The sequence below is a fragment of the Salminus brasiliensis genome, chromosome 14, assembly GCF_030463535.1.
Source record: "Salminus brasiliensis chromosome 14, fSalBra1.hap2, whole genome shotgun sequence".
In the NCBI taxonomy this organism is placed as follows: Eukaryota; Metazoa; Chordata; class Actinopteri; order Characiformes; family Bryconidae; genus Salminus; species Salminus brasiliensis.
Window position 1 is genome coordinate 29,254,353 of NC_132891.1, and position 25,582 is coordinate 29,279,934.

Genomic DNA, 25,582 nt, shown 5'->3' on the forward strand with positions numbered 1-25,582 from the left:
TGTGTTCACTACCGCAGATGGGTTAAATGCAGAGGACACATATGTGTCACAAATATGTGCACCTTTACTAAAGGCAAACCTCATCTTTGAGCATTAAAATTATTTTTTGACAAAGGAATATTATAATAATATTCATACTAAAGCCAACCTCATCTTTGAGCATTAAAATTAATTTTTGACAAACAAATAATTAATTGCATTACATTAATATACACACTAAAGGCCTACTAAGAAATGCAATGGTGGTCTACATATTTCTTAGTATGGCAGTGTGCGTTTCTGAAGTCTATACTTACTTGACTTGGTACTTCTTCACAGCCACTGTTTTAGTAGATATTTACACTTCTTGAGTCACCATTTCATTAGAAGTAGCAGCATTTTGACTTTTTTGAAGAATGTTTTTAACAACTATAAGCGAAAACCCCGGGGTGTAATGTCAGCTTACCTGTCCCTCAGACATGCTAGCTAACTAGTTGGGCTCTACGCTGTGAGGGTTGAGCTTGTGAGGGAACACACGCACAAGCTGCGGCGTAGAAAACACGCCCCTACACGCCGAGGGGCAGCTAAAATACCAGCCTAGCCAGAAATGCTTTGCTGTGCTCAAGACACAACAGTTAGCTTCGGTTCTTGTCTGAAAAGACTTTATTTCGTTAACCCTCTCTGCCTCAACGTTTCCTTTTTTTTATCACAAGCGCGAAAGGTCTTTCCAACATCTGTGTGTTTGTAAACCGCAGGCGTCGCTGCTGAGCTCCGAGCACAGCGGGGGAGAAAAGTAGCGGTCTGGTGGAGGGAGAGGGAGAGACGTGGCCATGGCTGTTGGAGAAGATGCAGATGCGGATGCGGCTTCAGCCGCAGAGACTCCGGGTAGGCACGCTGTGTCCGTGCTGCTGGCCTTCGGGAAGTGCCTGGGCGCCCTGCTGCCCGTCTACCTGGCCGGCTACTTCGGGCTGAGCCTCTGCTTCGTCGTGTTCGGCCTGTTTGTGTATCTGGGATGGAGGGAGCACCGCGACGGCAAACAGGCGAGGCTGAACACCGCCATGTACGCGCAGGAGAACGAGAGAGACTTCACCACCACTCGGCTCTTCAGGGGCAGGAGAGACCTGCCTGCGTGGGTAAGGGACAGGGACAGGGACAGGGGGAGGGGGAGGGGGAGCTCCGTTAGCTGGCTCCACACAGATGTCATACAGATGTTTACGGGTCGGGAAACATCTGCACAGCACGCTCTAGGACTTTCTGAAGATATGAATGTAAGATAGGACTTGCCGGGGTCCTTATTTTTAGTGGGGTATTCGGGTATGGCACCTGAGGTAACCGACTTTTGCAGGGTAGTGAGCTTATCTGTAGTGCTGCTTTTTGCTCATTTAGGAAGATGGAGCTCTTAAGCCTGATCTGAAATCAGAATAAGTTTATTTAATGAGAAAAGTGCCTCAGCAAGCTTTGTAATTTAAGCTCTGAAAAATCATAAACAGTTACTTAAGGGACATTTCAACAAGTTTTTAAAAAATGTGTAAAATTAAAGCTTTAAAAGGTAAGTAAGATAATCAAGAATATTTTGAGGTGAAGTGCAGCTTTCTGGAGAAACTGGCTAAATCCGATTTGTTCAAAGTAGTGGTGATGGGAACCAGGTGTCTAAAGACTTTAATGCATGTAAGCGCTTCCTCTCACGTAAAAATCACGAAAAATCTTGCATGTTTCCTGATGCCTGACACATCGTTTAAATCATTTAAGACTTTCTACTATTTTAGAGTTTTCAGTGCTACATATAAAAACTACAAGTGCATATTTGCTGATTTGGAGATTTTGAAAAAAAGAGCTATTTTTGTATTTCAGACATCACAACCTCTCGTTCCCATGACTACCACAAGGCAGAAATTTGGACTGAATAGGTGCAGTACACCTTTAACAGTGTAACGTGTCCCATAACACCTCAACCCACTCGACTACAGGGCAGTGGTGGCTCAGCGGTTAGAGCGCCGGGATATCGATAACAGGGTTGTGGGTTCGATTCCCGGGCTCGGCAAGCTGCCGCTGTTGGGCCCTTGAGCAAGGCCCTTTACCCTCTCTGCTCCCCGGGCGCTGGAGTTGGCTGCCCACCGCTCTGGGTGTGTGTCTGTACTCACTGCCCCTAACACATGTGTGTGTGTGAGTGTGTGTTCACTACCAGATGGGTTAAATGCAGAGGACACATTTCGCTGTACAGTGTACACTGTACAGTGACAAATACGTGCACCTTTTTTTACAGGAAACAAAGAAACTGTAGCCCTGCACTCTTAAAAATAAAGGTGCTTCAAATGGATCCTTGGGCGAAGCCATAGAGGAAACACTTTTGGATCCATGAACAACCATGTTTCTAATACAAATGTGTGAGTCTAAAGAACATTGACTTGATGTAATGGTACTTTACCAATTTAAAGGTGCTTTACACTCTCTAGACGTCTCTATTACAACATGTGTTTTTATGGAAGCCAAAGTAGTTCTTCTATGGCATTACTCAAAGACCCCTTTGACCTTATTTAGCTCGTACTGTTATTAGAACCAGTACAACTACCTTATCAGACTTCGTCCTATTACTGCCCTATATCATCATGTATTTAATAGGCTGGGGAAAGCGATGACGGGGGAGAAAGTTGTTGACAGGCACGTTTGAACTGTCTTTGCCCCCAGCTCTCAACTGCATCGTACACACTCTCCCTAGCTTAGTTTTTGTTGATCCTTTTCCGTTCTGTCCTCATCTCCTCCCCCATCCCTCATTAACGCTGCCACATTCCACAGCCTCGCCAGCGCTGGCTATATTTGGACATTTAAAGATCCGATCTCCAGGATCTGAGTCAGCAGACCACGAGATGCTGAGATGAACTGCTCAAAACAAGCAAACTATGGCAAGAATCTGCACTGGAGATGGTGAAAAACATTTTGCAAGAGTTTGAAGGATTTCTGAAGCAGGGTACAAGGGTAGACATAAGAGATAGGTCAGCTGTATAATGGGGTCTTTGTTAGCAAGAACTGGTATTTGGTCAGTTTTACCCACATCCTCTTTCACTTCTGTAGTTTGTAGCTGCACTTACTTATGCTGTAGCTCTATGGGAGCATTTAGCTTTCGTATGTTCTGGACCCGGTGGTGTAGAAAAGTGCCAGTACATGTCTAAGCTTCCATTCGGTCAGTAATGCGTCTGATAAGTCGAGCGGGGTCATGCTGATATTATGAAGTTTTAAGCTTTAATACATACAAGCCACGAGTGTCTGGGAAGTTACGGTTAAAGCCACATCCACACATAAATGTTTGCATCAGTAAAAAATGCATCGCTTGCCACTGACAGTAGTGAATCATAAGTTGATGGAGACGAGATATCAAGTACACGCCAGTGAGTCAGAAGTACACTGCGTTGTCCATTTAACATTTAATGTAACCTACTCTGACATAGCCATCTTTCAACCAGTACGAAACAACATGGGCCAGGGCTTTAGGTAGTCACTTAATTTGAATTGAAATGAAATAATCAGAAAATAATCAATGGAGATATTTGACCACTCTTCTTTGCAGAAATGGTGGAATTCAGTTACTTTCGTTTTTAAGCACTGTCCATATATTTCTGACAGGGTTGAGGTCAGGACTCCAGGAAGGACATTCCAGGGACTTCCTGTTGGCCTGCTTTAGCCATTCCACAACCACCTCTGATGTGTGTTTAGGGTCATTGTCCCAAGTTTCAACCATCTAGCTGACGGTCTGAAGTAATGCTGAAGAATTCTGAAGTAGTCCTCCTTCTTTACATTACGAGGCTATGAAGACAGGTCGAGATGCTTGTTTCTGCCTCTCACGTGTCTAACTGGTGCATTCGTGGGTCCGTCATCTGCCTCTCGTCTGTAATTGGTGGATTTGTGCATCCGTCTAAAGTTTGTGTGAAAGTGACCAATGGCCACCCAGAAACTCTTCTGCTCTCGAGTTTTAAGTACTGTTAAAAAACGATTAAGTACTGTTAAACTCGATCAGACATTTCACTGCTTTTGTGAAGCTATGACTCTGGTAAACCCATTTCCAGCACCAAAACAATTCGTTCTCAAGTTTCTCAAGAAATATGAAGAATAGCTAAAATCAGTCAGACTTTAATGGTTCAGGGTAAGGGTCAGATTCTCTCAGGTCATTTGAGGTTTTAATAAAAAGAGAGCTGAGATTGTTTTAATTATTTCGATGTAAATCATGTGGGTGTTATCTTATATGCAAGTGCCTTTAAAGACAAGTATTAGAAAATTGAAAAAATGTTCTCCAAAGGGTTAATAACAACATTGATAGTAGCAGATTATCCCAGATACACTTGTCCTAATAGTTGTTAGTTTATAAACAGGATGTTTCACACATTTGACATTTGTCAGAATTTGGTTTCAGTCTCTGAATTACAGTTTAGGAGGAACAGGTTCATTATTCTTTTTACAGTTTAGGCAGCATTGTCCATTAGATAGTATTGGCCTTTAGCTGTGTTTGAGTAATAGCAATACTGTAAGTAGGAAACACAAGCAGTACAAAAGAACGAAGGTTATCACAATGAATGCATTATGAACAGTATATGAATATATAGTGTATAGGTTATTTATGGTTAGATATAATATAGACACTCACACTTGGAAATACAAAGTCTTATATGGTAATCATGTCCCCATATAACAGCACTTTCATCTTTGTGAAAGAGGAAAAAATCAAGCTACACTCAACCTTCACAACAAAACCACAGGTGTGGACTCAGCACTGTGGGTCTCACAGGATGTGGGACTGGTTAAGACTGGAGTCCAGACCTCAACATCATTGAATGTGTGTGCGAATGGTTGGATGGGTAGAAGCGGTAACTTCAGCTAGTTTCTAAGACTATGAAATAATGGAATGTTAAACACACTGAATGTGAAAACTGATACTACTGTCTTTAGTTCACTTTTTTCTGGACATCAACAAAATTACATGTGGTACAACAGTATGAATCAGGTTGCGTGTCTATAAACAGGTGCTGCATTATTTTGTATATAATATTTACTTGTAGTTATAAACTTGTAATATCAATTTCTGCTTGTCATTTTTGTGCAGGTGAATTTCCCAGATGTGGAGAAAGTTGAATGGCTTAATAAGGTATGATATACTACCATTACACACTTGTGCTCATGGACACTGCTAAAGCAAAGAAAGTAAAATATATTGGTAGCGTGTTTTCAGTAAAGCTTTGGCTCTTGTCCATTATTTCCATTAAAATTCATGAACACTATGAGAGCACAGATCACAAAGACACTGAGATTCTAAGTTGTTTATCAGCAGCCACAGGCTAGGTCTGTGTGAAAAAGCCCCCAGTGTCATGGAGGAATGTAGCAAAGTCATAAGACACAAATAAGAGATTGTTGCGAGGTCATCAACAGAATGAGGCTGGTCTTGCACAAGCTTTCAAGGCCTGTCTCTCTTTTTCTGCCACATGATATTTTTGCGCAGTCCCCACCCTGCCACAGTGCGGTCTTGGTACGTCCCTCACTTTTAGGCCTCAGACCTTTTGTGTGTGACTCATACCTGGTGTTTGTCACACCTGGTAGCATGCTTTTGACAATATGGATAAAGGTAGAAAATGGTAGCTCAAACAAACTGGAAGTGGAGTGTTTGCAGAACAGCTACATGTGAAATTTCACACACTGACCTCAAACCTCGCACCACAGAAGCAATGACAGGACATGATACATGGCAACATAGACTTTGAAGAAATAGCCTGACCAGCCATACGAACATGGTTAACAACGAATGGATGCAAGTAGCCACCAATAGCACAACTTACATGAAGGCGATTCACATGTTTTTATTATTTATTGTTAGCAATATTAAGCTATTCCTGTTCTAACCTCGGAGGTTTGATGGTCCGTCAAGCTAAATAACGGAATATGCGTGCTATTACAGGCAATCATGAGTTCACTTCTCTGTGTATATTTAGGCTTTGGATATAATTCATGTTTAAATGTTTGAAACAGTTCCCCCTTCTCCTAACACACCTAATTCAACTAATGAACTAATAAAACCAAAATAACTGAGACTCCAGGGCCAGAATGAAGAACCACTGCTTTAATAGGAGTAAGTTAATTAAGATAATTATTAAGTGTTTATTATCTTTTTACTTTTATGTTTATTTATTTGTGGGATTCTCTACATGCATGTGTTGTACCCTTAGCAATAGATTATGGGTGGTCCCACAGAAATATCTTTAACTGTATGTTTTAAGTTTGAACTCATACTGGAGTGCCACTGGAATAGCACCAGAATGCAGTTTGAGCAATGCAAAGTTTTGGTTTACACTGTTTCTAGTCATGATAACAGCTGGTATTTTTTAAAATGATTAATGATACACGATTAAAGGCCTTTAACCCCAGACTTAAATCTAGTTTCCAGCCCTGGATTTTGCAGTTGTGAGTTAAGACTTTCAGTAATTACAAGATTCCTAAATTTGAGATTTATATAAATCACCATTTAGATGCACTTTAGTAGTTGATGGTACTTTTTTTCTATATAAGAGAACACTTAAACTGAGGTATAAAATAGGTACGGTCATTGAATAATAAGAAATAGTTTAGTGGGTTAGGTCTCTACTTCGTTACATGACTTTGCCATGATTTACATATCCAAAACCATGAGTTTCCACAGTGTGATGGTAAAGTTTTATCAGCAGCAAGTCAAATAGTTCTTCTCACTGTGTTGTCATTGTTGTGCAGATCCTTCAGCAGGCCTGGCCATTTGTAGGCCAGTATTTGGAGAAACTGTTGGTGGAGACAATTGCCCCCTCAATCAGGACCTCCAGCGCCCACCTTCAAACTTTCAGCTTCACCAAAGTCGACCTGGGAGACAAGGTGCTGATCTGCGTCTTATTTAACTTGCTTCAGAAGCCCTATTCATACTGGATTTGTTTTAACAGGGCATGTACTGTAATTGTGTTGAATTCCAATGATGGGGTTGCTCTAATTCTGTTGAACCATCCTTACTCTCTAAATAAAAGTAATTTTATCCCAGTTCACCTGATGGTCAATAAACAAGACAACCATATTCACCATTATTGGAACACATATGAAATTTAGCCTCCATCTTTAACCCATGCAGTTAACACACACATACACACTAGTGAGCAAACACACACAGTGACAGTAAGCACACAGGCCTGGAGCTGTGGCCAGCCATCAGGGTGCAGGGAGGGTGAAGGGTCTTGCTTGAGGGCCTAAAAGTGGCAGCTTGCCAAGCCCAGGTATCAAACCCACAACCCTGTCATCAACAGCCTGGTGCTCTAGTCGCTAAGACACCACTGCCCCTGACAAGACTATGATGGCATGCTGACATAGCAAGACAGTGTTATGGTTAAATTCAGAGTCAGGCCCCAGACAGCGAATGATTTTCACCATAGGCAAGGAACTCTAAGGAGTTACCATGGTCTCTTAATTGGTGAATAAATAAGACCAAATAAGATCAAAATACAGAACTAACAGCAAAAAAACAACTAGGCTATGGCCGTTCAATCCAGGCTATGTGTGGTAATTTGGTCAAGTCAGTCAAACATACCAGTCAAATCCCTGATGAATTATGCATCTAATCGAATCTAATTTAGTGTATTCCTCAGGAAATTTGATTTTGCTTCAGTGAATGTAAATTTTATTTAGGCAGCTTTGATACATCTATCTAAAGCTGTTTGTTTCTACAGGCCGTGAAGGTGGTCGGAGTGAAGGCCCACACTGAGCATGATAAGCGTCAGGTGTTGCTGGATCTTTATATCAGGTTGGTCCATACTTTAACCCCATTGTTTTGGGCTTATCATTGGAGTTAATTTCACTGAGAGAAAACTGTACTGTACATTGGTTAGTTCGCTTGTTTTTACTTGATGGTCTGTTGTTTGCAGCTATGCTGGAAATGTGGAGATCAATGTCGAGGTGAAGAAATACTTTTGCAAAGCTGGAGTGAAAGGAATTCAGGTACTTGTGAATTCCTTTCTGGAAATGAGAAGAACACAAAAGTTCTTAAAAAAGAGTTTCTTAAATGTTTTCTGTTTGTTTTCAGCTTCACGGAAAGCTGAGGGTGATCCTGGAGCCGTTGATCGGGAATGTTCCTCTTGTTGGAGCTATCACTATGTTCTTCATCCGTCGGCCTGTGAGCATTCCCAATTTTTTACATTTCATCTATAACTCTCAGATACAGATGATAAAGGAATTGGAATTAAATTTGACATTTAATTATTTTAGACTTCATTTTACATTTTGCATTTTTGCATTACTTCTGCAGAAGCTGGATATTAACTGGACAGGACTCACCAATTTACTGGACATCCCAGGAGTTAGGTAAGTGGCATGTTTGTTGTATTTTTCTGTTGCTGCTGAGATAAATACCATGATAAATACCAATACCAAATGAGTCCATTTGAGCTATTGTTTATGTGAAATGGGTTTCCATCTATGCGTCATATAACAATAATCAATAGGAGCTGATTATTTTGGATCTGGAGTTAAGCCTGGTTTAATTAAAGAAAACTGGGGTTACTCACAGATAATAATCAAAATATCTATGTGCTATTTGAGTCTCAGAGGGTGCACAACATAACTCATTATCTCACATTAATATCATTACATTTAACATATAAACTTTCATACTCCACCATGCTCTATAGTGCTTGATTGTCTTTGTTGTTGTCTTGCCCCATTTTCCTGCATTCATTTACAGTGCCGTGTCGGACACTATGGTAATGGATGCTATCGCCTCTTTCCTGGTGCTTCCCAACCGCCTCACTGTTCCTTTGGTGGCCAACCTGCACGTAGCACAGCTCCGCTCCCCTCTGCCACGGGTAATGCAGAGCCTGCACTGTTGCAGTATTCGATAGCTGTGCTTGTCAGCATCTTTTTTTAGTAAACGTCTGTGACGGGAATCATAAATGGTTTCAAAGGATTCATAAATACTTTAGTGATTTCTCTGCTCAGTATATCTGTTTAATTACCAAGTTCAATAGCTATGTAAGAGCAGAGAAATCACCAAACTGCTGACCTTTCTTGACCAGAATTGATGATGTCTTATCAATGATGTGTTCATGGTTGTTCCATTTGGCATTGTTGGTATATTTAGCCATTAGATGAGTAGTTCAGCAATTGTTTAGTAGTGAAAGACATTTGTTGTCTGCAGTGTCTGATGTTCATGCTTTAATTTTCACACACATGAGGACTAATGGAGCTAGCAAGCAATAGACGCCCAATAATTAGCCCACTAAATAGTACAATGCACACTACTTTCCTGAACCATCACACACCTTAAATAAAAAAACTCTTATAAATAAAAAAAACTCTTATATCTGTATAAACAATACAGACAAAACCCAGGATCCAAGGCAGTTGCTACAACTGATTTGGCTATGTGACCTATTTCTGTTCATGCAGTGCCAGAATATGGTATAATTAAGTCTATTTGAAATACACTTTATGGACCAAAGTATTGGGACACACCTCTTAATCACTGAATTCAGGTGTTTTATTCAGTCCTGTTGCCACAAATGTATAAAATCAAGCACCTAGCCATGCAGTCTGTCTTTACACACATTAGTGAAACAATGGGCGGTTCTAAAGAGCTCACTGCATTCCAGCAGTGTACTGCAACATGATGCCATGTTTGCAACCAGTCTGTTTGAGTTGTGAGGTTTTTTACCTTCTAGATATTCCACCATCAACTGTGAGCATTATTGAAAGCATTCAGGAACCACAGCAACTCAACCATGAAGTGCCAGACTACGTAAAGTTACAGAGCAGGGTCACAGAGTGCTGAGGAGCGTAGTGCATAAAGGTCACCAACGCTCTGCTGACTCAATAACTGCAGAGTTCCAAACCTGCAAAGGAGGGACCTTTATATTAATATTAATATATTAATGCCAATGGATTTAGATTGGGATGTCATAGATACTCATGTTGGTGTAATGTGTAGGTGTCCCACAACTTTTGTCCTTATAGTGTACTTAGCTATTCCAGACAAATTTGTTTTGGTATTTTCTGGGGTATATGATTCCATTATGTATTATGTGCTTGTGCAAAACTTTAGAAGCAAACTAAACTATGAATAAGGGATGATTTGTGTAAATTTAAGTGTCATGAATGTACCAGATATACAGTACTGTGCAGATGTTTTGGGCAAACAAAAACTTTTCCAGGATGCCTCCAGCCAGCACAGCGAGGATGTGTTCAATTCCATCACCAGCTCACCTGATTTACCATCGTAAAGCACTGATTTACCAAAGCAGGTCTTGGTGATGACTATAAATAATACTAGACTCCCGTGAGGAGAGCTTTGGATCTGTTTTAATGAACACAGTGTTGTAAAACCACTTCTTTTAGTATGAATGTTATTTGTATTGATTCTAATATTAGTATTTTACTGAGAACACTTACTGACCGGATAAGGGTTTTTATTTCTAATTCTAAAAATCCCTTTGCACAGTACTGTTAAACATGTCATTAACATTCTTCAGTGAATTCTCCAATAAATTGACTTTAGCACAGAAAGCCCACAGACGTTTTTACTTTTAGGTACATTTTCATCCAGTTTTAAAGCATGACACATTTTCCTCTTCATATGTGATTTGCAGATTGTGCAATGCTAATGTGCAGCACTGATGAAACACTGACAGTGTTTCCTGTGCACTGATATCTTCAATCAAATTGCTTCAAGTTCCTCTCTCTTTTCCTCAGTCTAAAAAAGTCATGTCGCCCTCTTTTGCACAGGGTATTGTGCGAATCCACCTGCTGGAAGCCGAGAACCTGGCTGCTAAAGACACCTTCATAAAAGGTGTAATTGCTGGCAAGTCAGACCCCTATGCCGTGCTGAGGGTGGGCACCCAGACCTTCACTTCCCACCATGTGGACAACAACCTCAACCCACAGTGGAGGGAGATGTATGAGGTACTGTTTTCTCTCACCGATCAGCTGTGGGGATCACTGTGCAAAGTCACTGAAGATGCTGTTTTTGCAATATGTTTCTCACAGTGCTTTTGAAATATACCACATGTACTTCTAAACACAAGACACAGTGTGATCTGTTGAGCAAAAACAACGTGATGTTTAGTCTCAACCCCTTGCACTAAGTAGTATGCATTATTTGCTAACTGCTAACAAACTAATCTGTAATTTATGTAGTTATTAGCATAGGTGCAGATCTGAAGCTGGAGGATTTGAATTGAAGGAACTATAGAGTCACATCAGGAACAATCCCTTTGTCTGCAGTGCCTGGTTGTTTCCCAGTAACAAGTAAGGGTGATCAGACACAGAGCACCCGAATGCCCCAGGATTAGTTTCTTAATAGCTTTGTAGCATTAAGATCACTTTAAGTAGTAGAGAGGGTGTTTCATGTGATGCTTGCTTTACCATTTAACAGTGATTCTTAATTCGTGCTAGGAGGGAAACCCACTTCTGTAGCAGACAACATTAATGGATCCCATTAATGGATCACATCTAAATTTTAGAGTCATTATTCGATTGTTTTATAATGATTAGTTGAGTAAAAGAACAGTATACTAAGCAAAAGTGAATACAGGTATGTCTTGGCATGGAAAAGTGTGGGGAAGTAGTAGGGTTGCAGCGGTATACCGTTGTTAGGTATACCATGGTTTTCATGCAGCGTACATTTGCCTAATACCGATATTGGGAAAAAATGCTAACGATAATAATAATAAGTATAACTGTATAACCATGATATTTTATGCCATGTAATTTTACCATGAAAATCTCATACTTACTAATGACCCAAAGCCATTAGTAAGTTAGCAGTGTGCCATGCTAATTTTATCGCCTGCTAATTGGTATCTGAAATGAAAATGAAAGTCAATGAAAAGAAGGGCCCTGAGCAGTTAAAGGGTTTTATTGCTTTTTTCCTGTTGTATTGAACTTGTTCCGACCAAAAGGTCTGAACCATAGGGTGGACTTAATTATAACATAAAACAACATGTACTGTGTGGTATGAAGTGTGTCATACTCTTAAAAGTGAGAATATAAGTGGATATAAAGTAAATGTGCAAAATGCTTAAAGACATCCAAAGATAACTGTGGTTACAAGTGTTGTTGTAACCAGTAGCAGTAGTGGAGTGTTGCATGACAGAGGATGTGACAGTCATGTGCTGTGATCAGATGAGCCGAGTGAGGGTGTGAGATAAATGCTGTTTTTGAATGCCCTACAATTGTGCTACACTTATTACATTTTTACATAGCATATGCATTATAAACATTGCATATTATCACATTGGCAATTTCTATAGTTGTGGGAAAACTTCTGCTGTTGTGTGCCTGTGTTTGTTTGTTTGATAGGTGATCGTTCATGAAGTTCCTGGCCAGGAGCTGGAGGTGGAGGTGTTTGATAAAGACCCTGATCAAGATGATTTCCTAGGAAGGTATTGCTGTGTTTTAATATGGCAGTGCCCTTTATTAGCGTGACAGTTTTGAATTAAAAAAAGCTGCCAACCATAACTCCTCCTAATTATTCCATCTCTCTCCTTCTCATCTGCCTTTTGTTCTGTCATTCTCTCAGGGTCAAGTTGGACTTGGGTCTTGTAAAGCAAGCAAGAGTCTTGGATGAAGTTGAGACCATTTTATTTTATTTCCCTCCTTCTTTTCAGAATTCCTGCCCTCTTCTCTATTATACTGTTCCAGTAGTAATGTCTGTCCTGATATTGCACCCTGTGTATTGTCTACTCTAACTCTTAGTCATTGTCCTGCACTTTACTCAGTAAGGATAGTGTGCAGAGTGTCAACACTGCTCTCAGCTTCTGAAAAATACATGTTGTGCCACACCCCTATATAGTAGTTCTGTCTGTTTTTATCTCTCTGTGGTTTCAGTGGTTCACTCTGAAGGATGCACCATCTGGCAAGGTTCATCTCAGGCTGGAGTGGCTCTCACTGCTGCCCTCTGCCGAACGCCTCAGCGAGGTAAGACAATAAGATTAGTTTAACACAAGGAGGTGAGCTAATGTAATTTTACCACACACTGTCTGTGATGTTTACTGGCGAGATGCACAGGATGGGAACTCTGGATAAATTACAGAAATGTGAGAAGTCCCTTAATACATGCGGTGTAGGTGCTGTGAATGTGCAATCAGCGTTGTTATTTGCATGGAATTTACTATGATCTTGATGCATGCATAGTGGGTTTATTTAGTGGCATTGTTCTAATAATTAATATAAGCTGAGGCTAAATAAAAAAATTTAGTATATAGGTCAATAAAATAAAGGTCAATAAAAATTTATTATTACGTTTTATAGTAGACATCTTTACATTAAAGGCTGAATATCAGTAGTACTACTGACTAACTTGCAAAGATTTTTTGATGTTTGTTTATGATGGATAAAGTCACAACATACAACACAAAAAAACACACTTTATCCAAAGTATTGTACTAAACCTTAAGAGAAATGAGAAAAGAGAAAAGTAGTAAAATAAAGACTAGCTGATCTTAACCAGGTTTGGATGGTTAACTAGATAGCTTAGCTAGCTAGCTATATAACTCAGCTGGTAGGCCCACCATAATGGAAATGCTACACAGATAACAACAGCTTACTTTGGCTCACTTAAATAGAATATTTTTTTGGTCTGAATCTGCAGGTGCTCCAGAAGAACCAGAACATCACAGTCTCCAGTAAAACAGCTGACCCCGCCTCCGCTGCTATTTTGACCGTTTACTTGGACAGGGCACAGGACCTACCTGTAAGTTCCACTACATGCTTGTTTTTTAGGCAGGGAATGTTGGCACAACGTAATGTTTTTGTACCTTGTCTTGGAATTGACTGCAGAGAGCTTTCTCTCTGCTGCTTGTGCATTTTTTTGCTGTACTGTGATATGCTGGATGAGTGGATGATCAGTGCATTGTGTTTTAATGCAGATGAAGAAAGGCAATAAGGACCCCAGCCCTATGGTGCAGCTTTCTGTGCGTGATACCACCAAAGAGAGCAGGGTGAGGCTTTATTAGGAGCATATAAAGGAGCATAAACTGCATATTTACTATGATCTCTTTTCCAAATATTTTTCTTTCTTTTTCAGACTGCTTATGGAACCAGCAACCCCGTGTGGGAGGACGCCTTTACCTTTTTCATCCAAGACCCTCGCAAACAGGACCTTGACATTCAGGTCATTGCTAATTCATTATGAATGAACAAATGAGCAGTTGTTGCAAGCAGCCTTTGGGATGACTACGTGCTTCTTGTTTAGTGATGAAGGAATAGGCTGATGAAAATGCTAAGAAGGACTAAAAAGGCTGAGAATACACCACTTTTCATTATGATGTTTGGAGCATAACACCCGATGGTTAATGACTTTCGCATGCATTAGCCATGTTAACAGATTGTAGTTTCTCTAAAGTAACACATCCTGGTTTTTTTCCAGATTTTCTGTACATCTCATCTCTCTGTTATAGGTGAAAGATGATGACCGGTCTCTGACTCTAGGCACTCTGACCATCCCTCTGTCTCGCCTGCTCATTGAAGCTGAACTCTGCTTGGACCAGTGGTTCCAGCTGGACACCTCTGGTCCTGCCAGTCGCATCTACATGAATGTTATACTGAGGGTAAGATTAGTACATCCACTTGAATGCCAACCAGCTGCTGTATTAGGGATGACCTTAATAAAGTAATAGATTGTCTCAACAATTAATTATTTTAATCTGTAAATAAGTTGAGTGGTGACTGTGAGAAAGATGTGGTTTTTGAATGTGCTTCTCAGGTTTTGTGGCTTAATGAAGAACCCACCAGCCCAGTGTCTCCAGATCCTTCACTTCCATTTCCTGGTGAGGAAGAGGATGGTGTTATATCAGAGGAAACCCATGGAGGAAGCAGCGTGTCACCCACACGTCCACAACACACCAGTCCAGATTCCAGCTTTGCCACAGAGGTGCGGCACTAACCACTACATGAACCAAAATGTTTGGAGTTTATTCATATGTATATACACTATATATACAAAAGTATTGGGACACCTACGCAATACACCCACAGGAGCTTTAATGATAATCTCTGGTCAGTGGCCAAGCCCTGGAAAACAACCCCACAGCATTATCCCACCTCTGCCAAACTTTACAGTTGGCACAGTACGGTCAGGCAGGTAACATTCTCCTGGCATTCTCCAAACCCAGACTCGTCCCTTAGACTGCCAGATAGAAAATGTGATTAATCACTCCGCAAAACATGTTTCCATTTCTCCAGAGTCCAGTGGTGGTGTGTTTTACATTACTCAATTCAACGCTTACCATTGTGATTGGTGATGTAAGGTCTGCATGTGCTGATAATGTTAATGCCAGAAAAGATTTATTGACAGAGCGTTGGCGACTTTTATGCGCTATGATCCTTAGCGTTCTAAAGTGCTCTAAATGCTCTAAATAGATAGCCAAGCATTTATGGCTTGAAGGTCTTACAATACAGAATGTTTTGAAAACTCTTGTGGAGAACTGCTCGTATTCATCATCAGTGGAGGTGGATCTATCATATCTTCTTTATCTTCAGGGTGTCCTGCGGATTCACCTGATGGAGGCCCAGAACCTTGTTGCCAAAGATAGCTTCATGGGAGGCATGGTGAAGGGAAAGAGCGACCCCTATGTCAAGATTCGGGTGGGAGGGCTGACCTTTAAGAGTCGTGTTATAAAAGAGAACCTTAACCCAGTCTGGAATGAACTGTATGAGGTGAGCTAATGGTCAGTGGTCAAGATTAAGTTGTAAAACAGCCATTTGTTCGTCTTGGTTATATTTCCTCTGTACATTAGATGTAGCTGATGTTTCAGCTAAATTTTTCAAATCAGTGCAGAGAACAAATCTTTTTTTGTGTCTGTGTGCTCGTTCATACTGCAGGTCATCCTAACAACACTCCCAGGACAGGAGGTGCAGTTTGACCTCTACGACAAGGACGTGGATCAGGATGATTTCCTTGGCAGGTGAGGGGAAGCAGGCATTTAGGACTTTCAGTTGTTGAATGTTTGTACATGATTCACTTATAGGATTGCTTTTTATATGAATTACATAAACTACAAAAATTAATGTATTATAAACTATGTAACTATTATTTATCTATTATCTAGTTACTTATACTGGCAATACAGTATTAGTTACTAGCAACTATTAGCAATTGTAAGAGGGGAGAGTGGGGCACTACCAAAGAACACATTTGTTTTGTTTAATAATCAGTACTTTGCTTGCAGATTTAAGCTAAGTCTAAGTGATCTCATCAGCGCCCAGTACACTGATCAAGTAAGTCTTTCACTGATAGATAATTTATAAAAGATTTAATTAACGCACATGTAACACCAACACACATAGAATATGTGACTGTTATGCCCATGTATTCTTACATGTCTGTATGCTGTAGTGGTACACCCTGAATGATGTAAAAACGGGACAAGTTCATCTGATGATGGAATGGCTGCCAAAAGTTTCAGACCCAACCAAACTAGAACAGGTCTAATCTTCTCTCTTAAGCCTGTTTTAGAACCTGTTTATATGTATCTTTTTAACATATCTACATCATGTACATGTACCCTTGTTAAGTTGTTTTCTGGATTCTTCTGTGTGGTGTACAGATTTTGCACAACCAGTCTCAGCTGTTGTATGGCAATAAAGCAGTCCCCTCTGCAGCTGTACTCTTTGTGTATGTGGAGAGAGCCCATGGACTGCCTGTGAGTGGCCTTCACTTACATTAGCATGGAACTACTGGCTTTTTTGTTTTGTTGCAGCCTACGGCTCAGTTTCTGATGATTTCAGATGATTGTCATTTGTGTTAATTTATATTTGTTGTTTATAGTTGAAGAAGAGTGGGAAGGAGCCGGTAGCTGGAGCTGAGCTGTCAATCAAAAATACGTCCTACAGAACTAAAGTAAGACTCTAAAGGTCATAGAAATGTTTGTCTATTTGCTTAGTATAGTTATATAGGGTAGATTTATGTATTGTCTGAATTTATGGTATTAACTAACCTGCCAACTTCCAGAACAATCCACAGAATTTTAGTAGGCTCTGCACCTCATGATTCAATTCCACAATAGAATTGGCTTAGATTCATTTTTAAATTCTGTTTCATATTCTCTTTCACCATCTAATAAGTTTAAACTGAATACATAACATGCCTGCAATATAATCTGTAGTGTTTATTTTGTCATCAGAAATGTTTTTTTTTTTAATTAATAAAAGTATTTTATGCTTTCTGAAGAATCTTTCAAGAGAGAGTCCTGATGCAGCTATAAGCTGATGCTCTTTCCCACCCTAGTACATGTATAACATTTTCATGGATAAAAACCCTTCTCCTACAAGAATGGCTCTTTGTTTGCATGTGTTCTTGCGTGGTGAAATGCCATCGCTCCAGAAGGTTCAATCAATCCATGCAAAATTGTGCTATTGATCCACGGTTTAATAATGAGCCCTTCCCCCAACCGAGCCCTGTATCAGTCCTTGGTGCAGGCTTATATATTTGTGACAAATAAGAAAATGACCGTTAATTTAATCCCTAATTCTTAAGATATATGTAAATAATCATATTACCAAGTTTTGCCCCAACCTTCTCGCATAGGTCACTCTCTTTACAGAGCCTAGTGACGTATTAAGGGTTTTATTTAGCGATGTAAACACAGCGTCGCTACTGTTGAGCTTAGAGGGTAGATTACACTTTATTAATGATGAAATATGGATTAAATCTCAAAACTAATTCTCATTCTCTTACCCCTCCCTCACCTCTCTCTCTCTCTCTCTCTCTCTCTCTCTCTCTCACACACACACACAGCTACTCTTCTCTTAGCTCTTAGCTTAATCCAGCCCAATGACTGATCATCCATTTATCTCTTAAAAATGAGTTGAAGCATTTTTCTCTATTAAAGCTTCTGTGTTCGAGCTTCGTTATGTTTGAAGCTAAAGTTCTCTAAACTACACTGAGATATTATAAGAAAAAATAAAAAACAAATTCCTCAAGCCAGTTTATTGGACATACCACACATTTATTTGTTTTCTCGCCCAAAAATACAAGGATGTGCTAGCTAGATGAATTCATCATAATTCACAGAATATTGTTGTGATTACTGTGATTACATTTTTAAATAGATTGACACCACTTAAATGATAAAATATCTGTTTTTTAATCATCATTTAATTTAATCATCACAAATATTCTTTTATTCCACTAGCTTGCTGATCGCTCTACATCTCCACGCTGGGATGAGGCATTCTGTTTTCTGGTTCACGCCCCTACAGAAGACATACTCACTATCAGGGTGAGAATTTACATAAGCCAGTAACAACAGTTTGACTGTGTAACTTGACTGTGCAGCACTACTTTCCTCCTAAAATATTTGAAGCAAGCAGTTCTTTTCCAGTGACAATGCTTTATTTTTATTCTTGAATATAATATGACTCATTGGTTGTGTGTGTGTGTGTGTGTGTGTGTTGTATGTGTACGTGTGTAGCTCACTCACAGCTGGGGTCAGCCTCTGGGTGCGGTGGTGCTGCCTGTGAAAGAATTGTTGGCAGAGCAGACCTTGGTGCTGGATCGCTGGCTTACTCTCGATGGAGCCTTGCCTGAGAGTCAGATACTAATTAGAGCTGAACTAAAGGTAACAAGAGAGCACACAAATGCTTGGCGTTACAGTACAGCATTAACATTGGTCTGACTTTTGCATTTCTGTTTTTTCATATTTATTTGGGATAAAAACACACCCTTGTGGATGGTCTTGGTGTGATGTAGCTTAGGTGGCAACACACACTCACAAAGCATTTATTATGTTAAATATTACATTCATAATATTAGAAACATTTATACTGATACTGGGCAGGGCACCTTTTGCTCTTGAAACAGCCTTGGATTCTACAAGATGTTAGAAACATCCCATTGAGATTCTGGTCTATACTGACATTTATACATATTTTCAGGATCACGCCTATGCTTTAATCCCACAGCATAGACGGGATAGGCCGCTGAAAAAACATTTTTGTAAAACTAGTTAAAGACGAGTTTAAAGTTTTATTTGTCACGTTATCCACAGTACAACTAGCAGTACTGCTCACATGAAACAACAGGATTGATATAAAATAATACAAGCAAAGAAGATCTTGATTTGTCAAATAAAATAACCTTAATTAAGTATAAACACATTATTAATTATAAATATATAAGAATAGAATCAACAGTATGGGTAAATAAATTATCCTGAAAGGATGCACATGGTGAGCAACAATATGCAGTGCTGTTGTATTAAAACAATGATAAAATAATATCAACGAGCCAAAAAGGTCATGGGAAAACATTGCCCATTGTTGATGCAAGGCAGGTTGGGTCCAAGGATTTATGCGGTCAGCACCAAATTCTGAGCCTGTGCCAGGCTGCCTCAGCTTTCTGTTCTTGGCTGACAGAATGGGAACATAACAGGGTGTTCTGTAGCACATCCGCCTCAAGGTTGGATGTGTGCACTCTGAGATGCTTTTCTGATCATCACACTTGTATTAAATGGTTAGCCTGTCTGTCAGCTCATCAACAAGCCTGGCCATTCTCCATCTATCTCTTTCTCATCAACAAGGCGTTCCATCTGCAGAACTGTTGCTTACTGGATGTAATGTTCTTTATTACACCATCCTGAGTAAACTCAAGAGACTGTTGTGCTGAAAATCCCATGGGAATCCCAGTAGTTTTAGAAATAGTTAAAATAACTAAGATCACTTTTAGTGAGTAATTCTGATGGTTGATTTGGTTGCTGTCCCGTATCTGCAGGATTTTGGGTGGAACTGCTGCTATGTGATTGGCTGATTAAGTAATTGCATGAATGTGTAGGAGTACAGGTGTTCCAATAAAGTGCTTGGTGAGTGTATAGTTCAGTGAACGTTAGGTAGTTAACGATTTGTATATTTAAAAAAAGGTGGTCAAAGGGCAACAAATCTGCAAGATTAAGTTCACTTAGATAAACATGGCATGAAGCAAAAGTATGTCCTGCATCCTTTCCTGTGAACTATTTTTTTAATCAAGTTCAGTGTGACCGCATCTGACATGCTAACTGCCGCATCAAGTCTTGCTAAACTCTTTATCTGTGGTTCAGCTTTTAGACTCTAAGTTGGAGAAATGTGGTGATGGAACTAACAGCAGTGAAGAGGTGGAGCATATCATTCCCAGGGCAGAGACAGAACCAGCAGCCAATCAAGAGATCCGACACAGATCAGTCCAGGGGTAGGTCATTTGATACTATAATAATAGTGGTTGATTTTCAGTGCAATTGAAGGATTGTTAAATGGATGGGATACAAGTTCATTGATGCTGTTTTGTGTGTGTGTATTTGTATATCTGTCTTGTATTGGTATTTTTTTTAGAGGTGGACATGCTGAAGACAGTGGACAGGGTCAAGTGAAACTTTCTGTTGTATACTCTACTAAGGAGAACAGACTGGTCATCACTGTCCATTCTTGCAGGTCTGTTTTGTATACAGAATGCACATATTTATTTATTTAGTGCAGTGCTCTCCAACCCAGTTCCTGAAGAGCCATCTTACCGCAGACTTTGAATCCAACCCTAATCCACCCTAGTTGATCCAGCTAAGTACTGCATTCAGAAGTCCTTAATTAGTAATCTAAATAAAAAAGAATAAATGAAAGCCACAGTATATTTATATTCAGGCCACACAATAATATACCGAGGCCACAAAATAGTATATTGAGGCCACAGAATAATATATTGTGATCACTAAATAGTATATTGAGGCCACAAGATAAATTAAAGCTGCTCATTGTCTTTGATCTGTTGTAGAAATCTTCTGCCTTGCTCTAAGGATGGCTCAGATCCCTACGTCTCCCTCCTCCTTCATCCCGACAAGAACAGAAGCACCAAAAAAAAGACCACCGTCAAGAAGCGAGACCTCAATCCCGAGTTCAATGAGAGGTGAACGAAACAGTACAGAGTCACTTGACCTGGCGATTCAAGCTTTTTACACTGTTTTGATCTCTTGTTTATCCATCTCCTGTAGGTTCGATTTCGACTTGTCCCTGGAGGAGGCCACACAGAGACGCCTTGACCTGTCCGTAAAAAACAGTGTTTCTTTCATGAGCCGGGAAAAAGAGCTAATTGGCAAGGTATTGTGAAGTTATCATTAGGAATCATTTACTTGGGTTTGGATTACCTTTACATGTCATCTAATTACACATATTTAATAACACCTTTGTAAATTTTTATGTTACAAGTAGCTCAGTAAAGGCAAAATATTCATTCATACATCAGAGCTATCGGGTCAGATTTGGCAGGAATATCTTAGACGTCCTGATACATTTCACTGGCTTGTTGTCACTTACGGTATGACACCAAGAATTCTTCACCCATTATCTTTGCCAGCCCCTCTGCACTTGAGGGTTATGTCGGTCTATAATGCAGGACGCAAAAGAAAGTTTTACGTTTTTTAGTTTTAAAAAAGTTTTGAACAAAAAGTCTGACTGTAGTTTAGTTTACATATATCTCCTTTTTTCTTACAGTAGCATCCAATAACATATTCACACTCAGTGTTAATTTATTTTATATAAATATGGAGATTGAACACCCTAAATTAGCTACACCATGCACCTGAGATAGAAGAGGGTTGTGGCAGCAGCTATGCCCTATGTGTGCTGGAAGCATTCTATGCATTGCTATGTCATGCAGATTAAACTATGTAGGTACATGCATGGAGGTGTGCATGAAATCTTGCTTTTGCCTGATTGGTCAGAGCGGCGCATAAAGTTGCATAAAGTTAAAGCCAGCTCAGTTATTCCACAGTTAAAAATGACTAAAAATGGTTGGATGGGCTCAGTACCCTAGTAACTAACAGTGGTAGTATTAATACTGTATAGTGATAGCATAGTGTCTAAAACTATCACTAAGTGTCTACTTTAAATTGATATTGCTGTATAGATCAAAATCTGACTACTTGAAGAGAAGAAAATGGATTTTATTTGGGGATCCTTTACTTACATCACAAACTACATGTAGACTGTCAGGAATGCCATGCTCTAAGCATGTAATTTGTGTTTTGTGTTCCAGCTTCAGTTAGACCTGAATCAGCTGGACCTCAAGGCAGGCGTCTCACAGTGGTAAGCGCTCTAGATCTACCCTGGCATCTTACTCTGTTTCTGTCATTTCTTAACCGTTTAAAGTCTGAACCATCAAATAATCAAATTCTTTAAAACTGGTGTTTATTTGACCTTCTGATCTGTTATTGAAAAAATATATATTAAATAACATGTATATATACTTTTAGTTTGTATAATATTTGATTCAATTTATTCCTCAGAGCAGTTTTTTAAAACAAACCTAAACATATAGAACACGAAATTGTTTAACCTCTTATACTCTTAATTTACCTTACAAATATTATTTAAATTATTTTGAACTTTGAACAAATTTTTTGGTGCATGCAGTGCACAGATAATCCACCAGAGAGCAGAAAACATGTATCTGATGTTATATCCTTATTTATTTGATTAATGGTAATTGGTATTTAATTTGCTAATCACTATTGTTACAATTTACATATTATTTGCTAATTAAAATAATGAATTTAATTATTTTGAAATAAATACTTGGATTTTAAAGGGTTAATATATGATCCATATTAGTCAAACCTGTGTGGTCTTTTTTAGTTTAATCATATAAATCCAAAGCAGCACTTTTTCAGTGTGGCTTGCTGACCAATGGAGAATCATATGCCTCTACATGTGTCTTACCATTTCAGGTATGACCTAACAGACGGCACCAGCTGATCTGGCCTTTGTGTGTTTACGCAACGATGCCTTCAAATTCACTTCGCTCTTTTAGCACGCCTGTTTCTCCCAGGCTGCACAGCTGCATCTGCATCTGCATGACGCGAGTGTCACTTTACCTGTATGGCTTAGTGCAGTGGGACCAGCTATTGTAGAAAAAGCTTTTTGTTTTTCAACTAAATTCTGTAGTTGCTGTAGTTTTATCTGCAACGGTACCAAATGCGTTCGAGGCACGCTCAATGTTACAGTGCACATCATTCCTTATTTTGCAAATTTGCACTAAGAATGTCTTAACTCTGTTTGTTAAGGGAACAATCTGAGCATTGACACAGAATGTCTCCAAAATGACTCAGATTTTAAGTTTTATTCCTCTTCATTTCATTTTACCCTTTTTTTAAAAGTCCTCTCACATTTCTTTTTGCCTTATGTTTTATCATGTTCTTGATATCATATCTTACATTTACATTTCATTTTATCATCTTTTATACTTTAAATTTCATATAAGAGCTTTATTTTAAGATAAAAACGGGTGGACGTTTGATTCTTTAAAGAAATGTTTTACATATATATATATAAAGGTCTTATTGCTGTTTCTTTGTGATTTGGGGAGTGTCGCACTTTGTAGCTGTTAAAGAATCTTAAATAAGAGACGATTCAGATCATACCGTGATTCAGGGATCTGATTGATTGCTGTGTTTTTGGTTTGTATTTCTTGCCTGATGTATTTTTGCTTACAGTCTGGGAAACTGCTGTCCACTGTGTATTGAGCTCTGGATGAAGGCGTGAGCTCACTTTTATGTATATCTGACTTCCTGAAGGTTGCCTTAAGCTTGTGTGTTTATGTATTTTAATGTATACTTGGTATTGTAAAAAACACTGTTTTGCTGTTATACACTGGCAGTTAAAAAGAATCACTGATACACATTAAAAATGACGATGCTTCAAATGGTTCTTTAGTGGAAATACCACTTTTGTTTCCTTAAAGAACCATGTCTGTAATAGAGATGTGTGAGTGTGAATAACCTTTTAAATTATTTCTTTTGTAGTTGGGATCTGTTCAGTTTACCAGGACAGTAAGCTCCATCGTTAGAAGAGCGGAGCTGTGAACAATTCTGCTGTTTAAAAACACACCATGAATCTGGCATAGACTTCTGTTAGAATACTGTTAGGACTTTTCTCAAGAACAGATTTAAGGAAGTTCTTAGGAACATGTTGGTGGTTGAAGCCCATTGTTATTTATGGAAGCAAAAGTGGTTCTTCTAAGGCATCGCTCAAATAATCATTTAAAGGACATTTCATTTTAATAGAGCACATCAAAAATAAAACTACACACAGCTAAGAGTGTCTATCAGTATTCTGCAGGTTCACTTCTGGCCCTGATGACCACAAAAAAGATCTGATTTCATTTGACTAGATCCTACTGGATCTCAAAGCTGTTCAAATCAAGTGACTGTGTTGAACTTGGCGAGTAGTGTGGGATCCTCTGGCGTTGTCCTACTGGTGTATAAAGTCATTTTTTGAGGTTCTACAAAGAAGAATGTAAAGCTCCCTTCACACACATCTAAAGCAGCTGCTAAACATCGGTGTAGGATATACTGTATGTGCATGTGAGCAGTTCTTTATGACTGCCAGTGTGTTAGTAAGTAAAGAGTTGTACAATACCTTGTTTCTGAAGGCTTTAACATATACAAATAAATGTCAGTCACTGTGCTTATTGTATCCATTCCAAACCTGTGTGATTGTTTAAGCAGAATCACTTTATGGCAGCATGGATGTTTTCATCAAAAGTGCCAAAGGTCTGAGACCCGTTCGGCAGCTGGAGTTTGAAGTATGCTACAAAGTGTTTGAAAGAATTTGTCTTGGTTAAATGTCACTAAAAAGAGACCAGTGGAGTGGAATCAGGACTATAATCAGTCGATGCTGTAGCTGATACTGTTGCTTTTATTAAAGATGCTTTTTGCACTTTAAAAAGATGTATTGCTTTCATGAATCTGCTTCTTCGTTGTGGTATACTGCCTGTGTTGAATGGAACAGATCACACTGTATGCATCTAGTCCTCACTTCAGTATAAAGAGCAGGTGTTGGGTAATTGACCAAACCGAGACTGAGATCAAAACCAGGAAATCTATAAAAAACACCCGTCCACACTTCCTGTGGTGTGATATCTGCCAAAAAGTCAAAATCGGATAAAAATCGCAATCAGATCTTCACAGCAATGCTTCTCCAAAATCTAGTACAACCTTTTTTTCCTGGACAGTAGAGACAGATACTCCAACAAAAGCTGGAGAATCACTTTGTAATACTCTTGATTTTGAATAAAACAGTGAATGAGCAGCTGTCCCAATACTTTTATGATAGATCAGTCATGCTTTGGGATTTGTGTTGCAGCCAGTAGCAAAGGGAACATTGCACTGGTAGAAAAAAAGAATGGATTGAATTAAATATCAGCAAAGTATGGAAGCAAGCATCCCACCATCTGTAGAAAAGCTGAGGAGGAAGGAGGATGGCTTCTGCAACAAGATCATGATCCCAAACACTGTTAAAAATCTGTGGATAAACCTTAAAAGAGCAGTGCATGGAAGACAGACCAAGAATTTCACCAAATTAGAAGCCTTTTGGGGGGAAAATCTCCCAAAATCTCTGAAACAATTATTGAAAGACTCCAAAATGATTATACAAGCCGGGACACTTGGCAAAAGGCGATGCTAGTAGGTACTGACCATGCAGAGCTCCCAAACATTTCAGGCCTTTTAAACTTTTTGTTATAATGAAACTGTAAATAAAAAAACAATTATTTTGCTTAAACATATATATATATATATATGTTTAAGCAAAATATTTTTTTTTTTTTATT

General features: G+C 39.2%; 1 protein-coding gene across 1 annotated transcript; it reads left to right on the top strand.

The window, feature by feature from the left end:
• Positions 1 to 558: 558 nt before the first annotated feature.
• On the top strand, positions 559 to 24,699 carry esyt1a (extended synaptotagmin-like protein 1a). Its single transcript, XM_072696560.1, has 31 exons — positions 559 to 1,112; positions 5,069 to 5,110; positions 6,721 to 6,855; positions 7,695 to 7,768; positions 7,890 to 7,962; positions 8,048 to 8,137; positions 8,270 to 8,325; positions 8,705 to 8,825; positions 10,741 to 10,917; positions 12,316 to 12,398; positions 12,536 to 12,584; positions 12,844 to 12,933; positions 13,607 to 13,708; positions 13,884 to 13,955; positions 14,042 to 14,128; positions 14,415 to 14,564; positions 14,720 to 14,887; positions 15,496 to 15,672; positions 15,838 to 15,920; positions 16,185 to 16,233; positions 16,352 to 16,441; positions 16,563 to 16,658; positions 16,784 to 16,855; positions 18,150 to 18,236; positions 18,429 to 18,575; positions 20,049 to 20,176; positions 20,317 to 20,415; positions 20,750 to 20,881; positions 20,967 to 21,072; positions 22,010 to 22,059; positions 22,701 to 24,699. Exons 1-31 carry the CDS (start codon positions 810 to 812, stop codon positions 22,726 to 22,728), a joined length of 3,216 nt encoding a protein of 1,071 aa, XP_072552661.1. The 5' UTR covers positions 559 to 809; the 3' UTR covers positions 22,729 to 24,699.
• The last annotated feature ends 883 nt before the right edge of the window (positions 24,700 to 25,582 follow it).

Bases quoted from the DNA above. Each gene is read 5' to 3' on its own strand.
- esyt1a (XM_072696560.1), top strand. From the start codon at position 810: ATGGCTGTTGGAGAAGATGCAGATGCGGATGCGGCTTCAGCCGCAGAG. The intron at 18,237-18,428 runs GTGAGAATTTAC...GTACGTGTGTAG, and splicing joins AAGACATACTCACTATCAGG to CTCACTCACAGCTGGGGTCA. The intron at 20,416-20,749 runs GTCTGTTTTGTA...GATCTGTTGTAG, and splicing joins ATCACTGTCCATTCTTGCAG to AAATCTTCTGCCTTGCTCTA.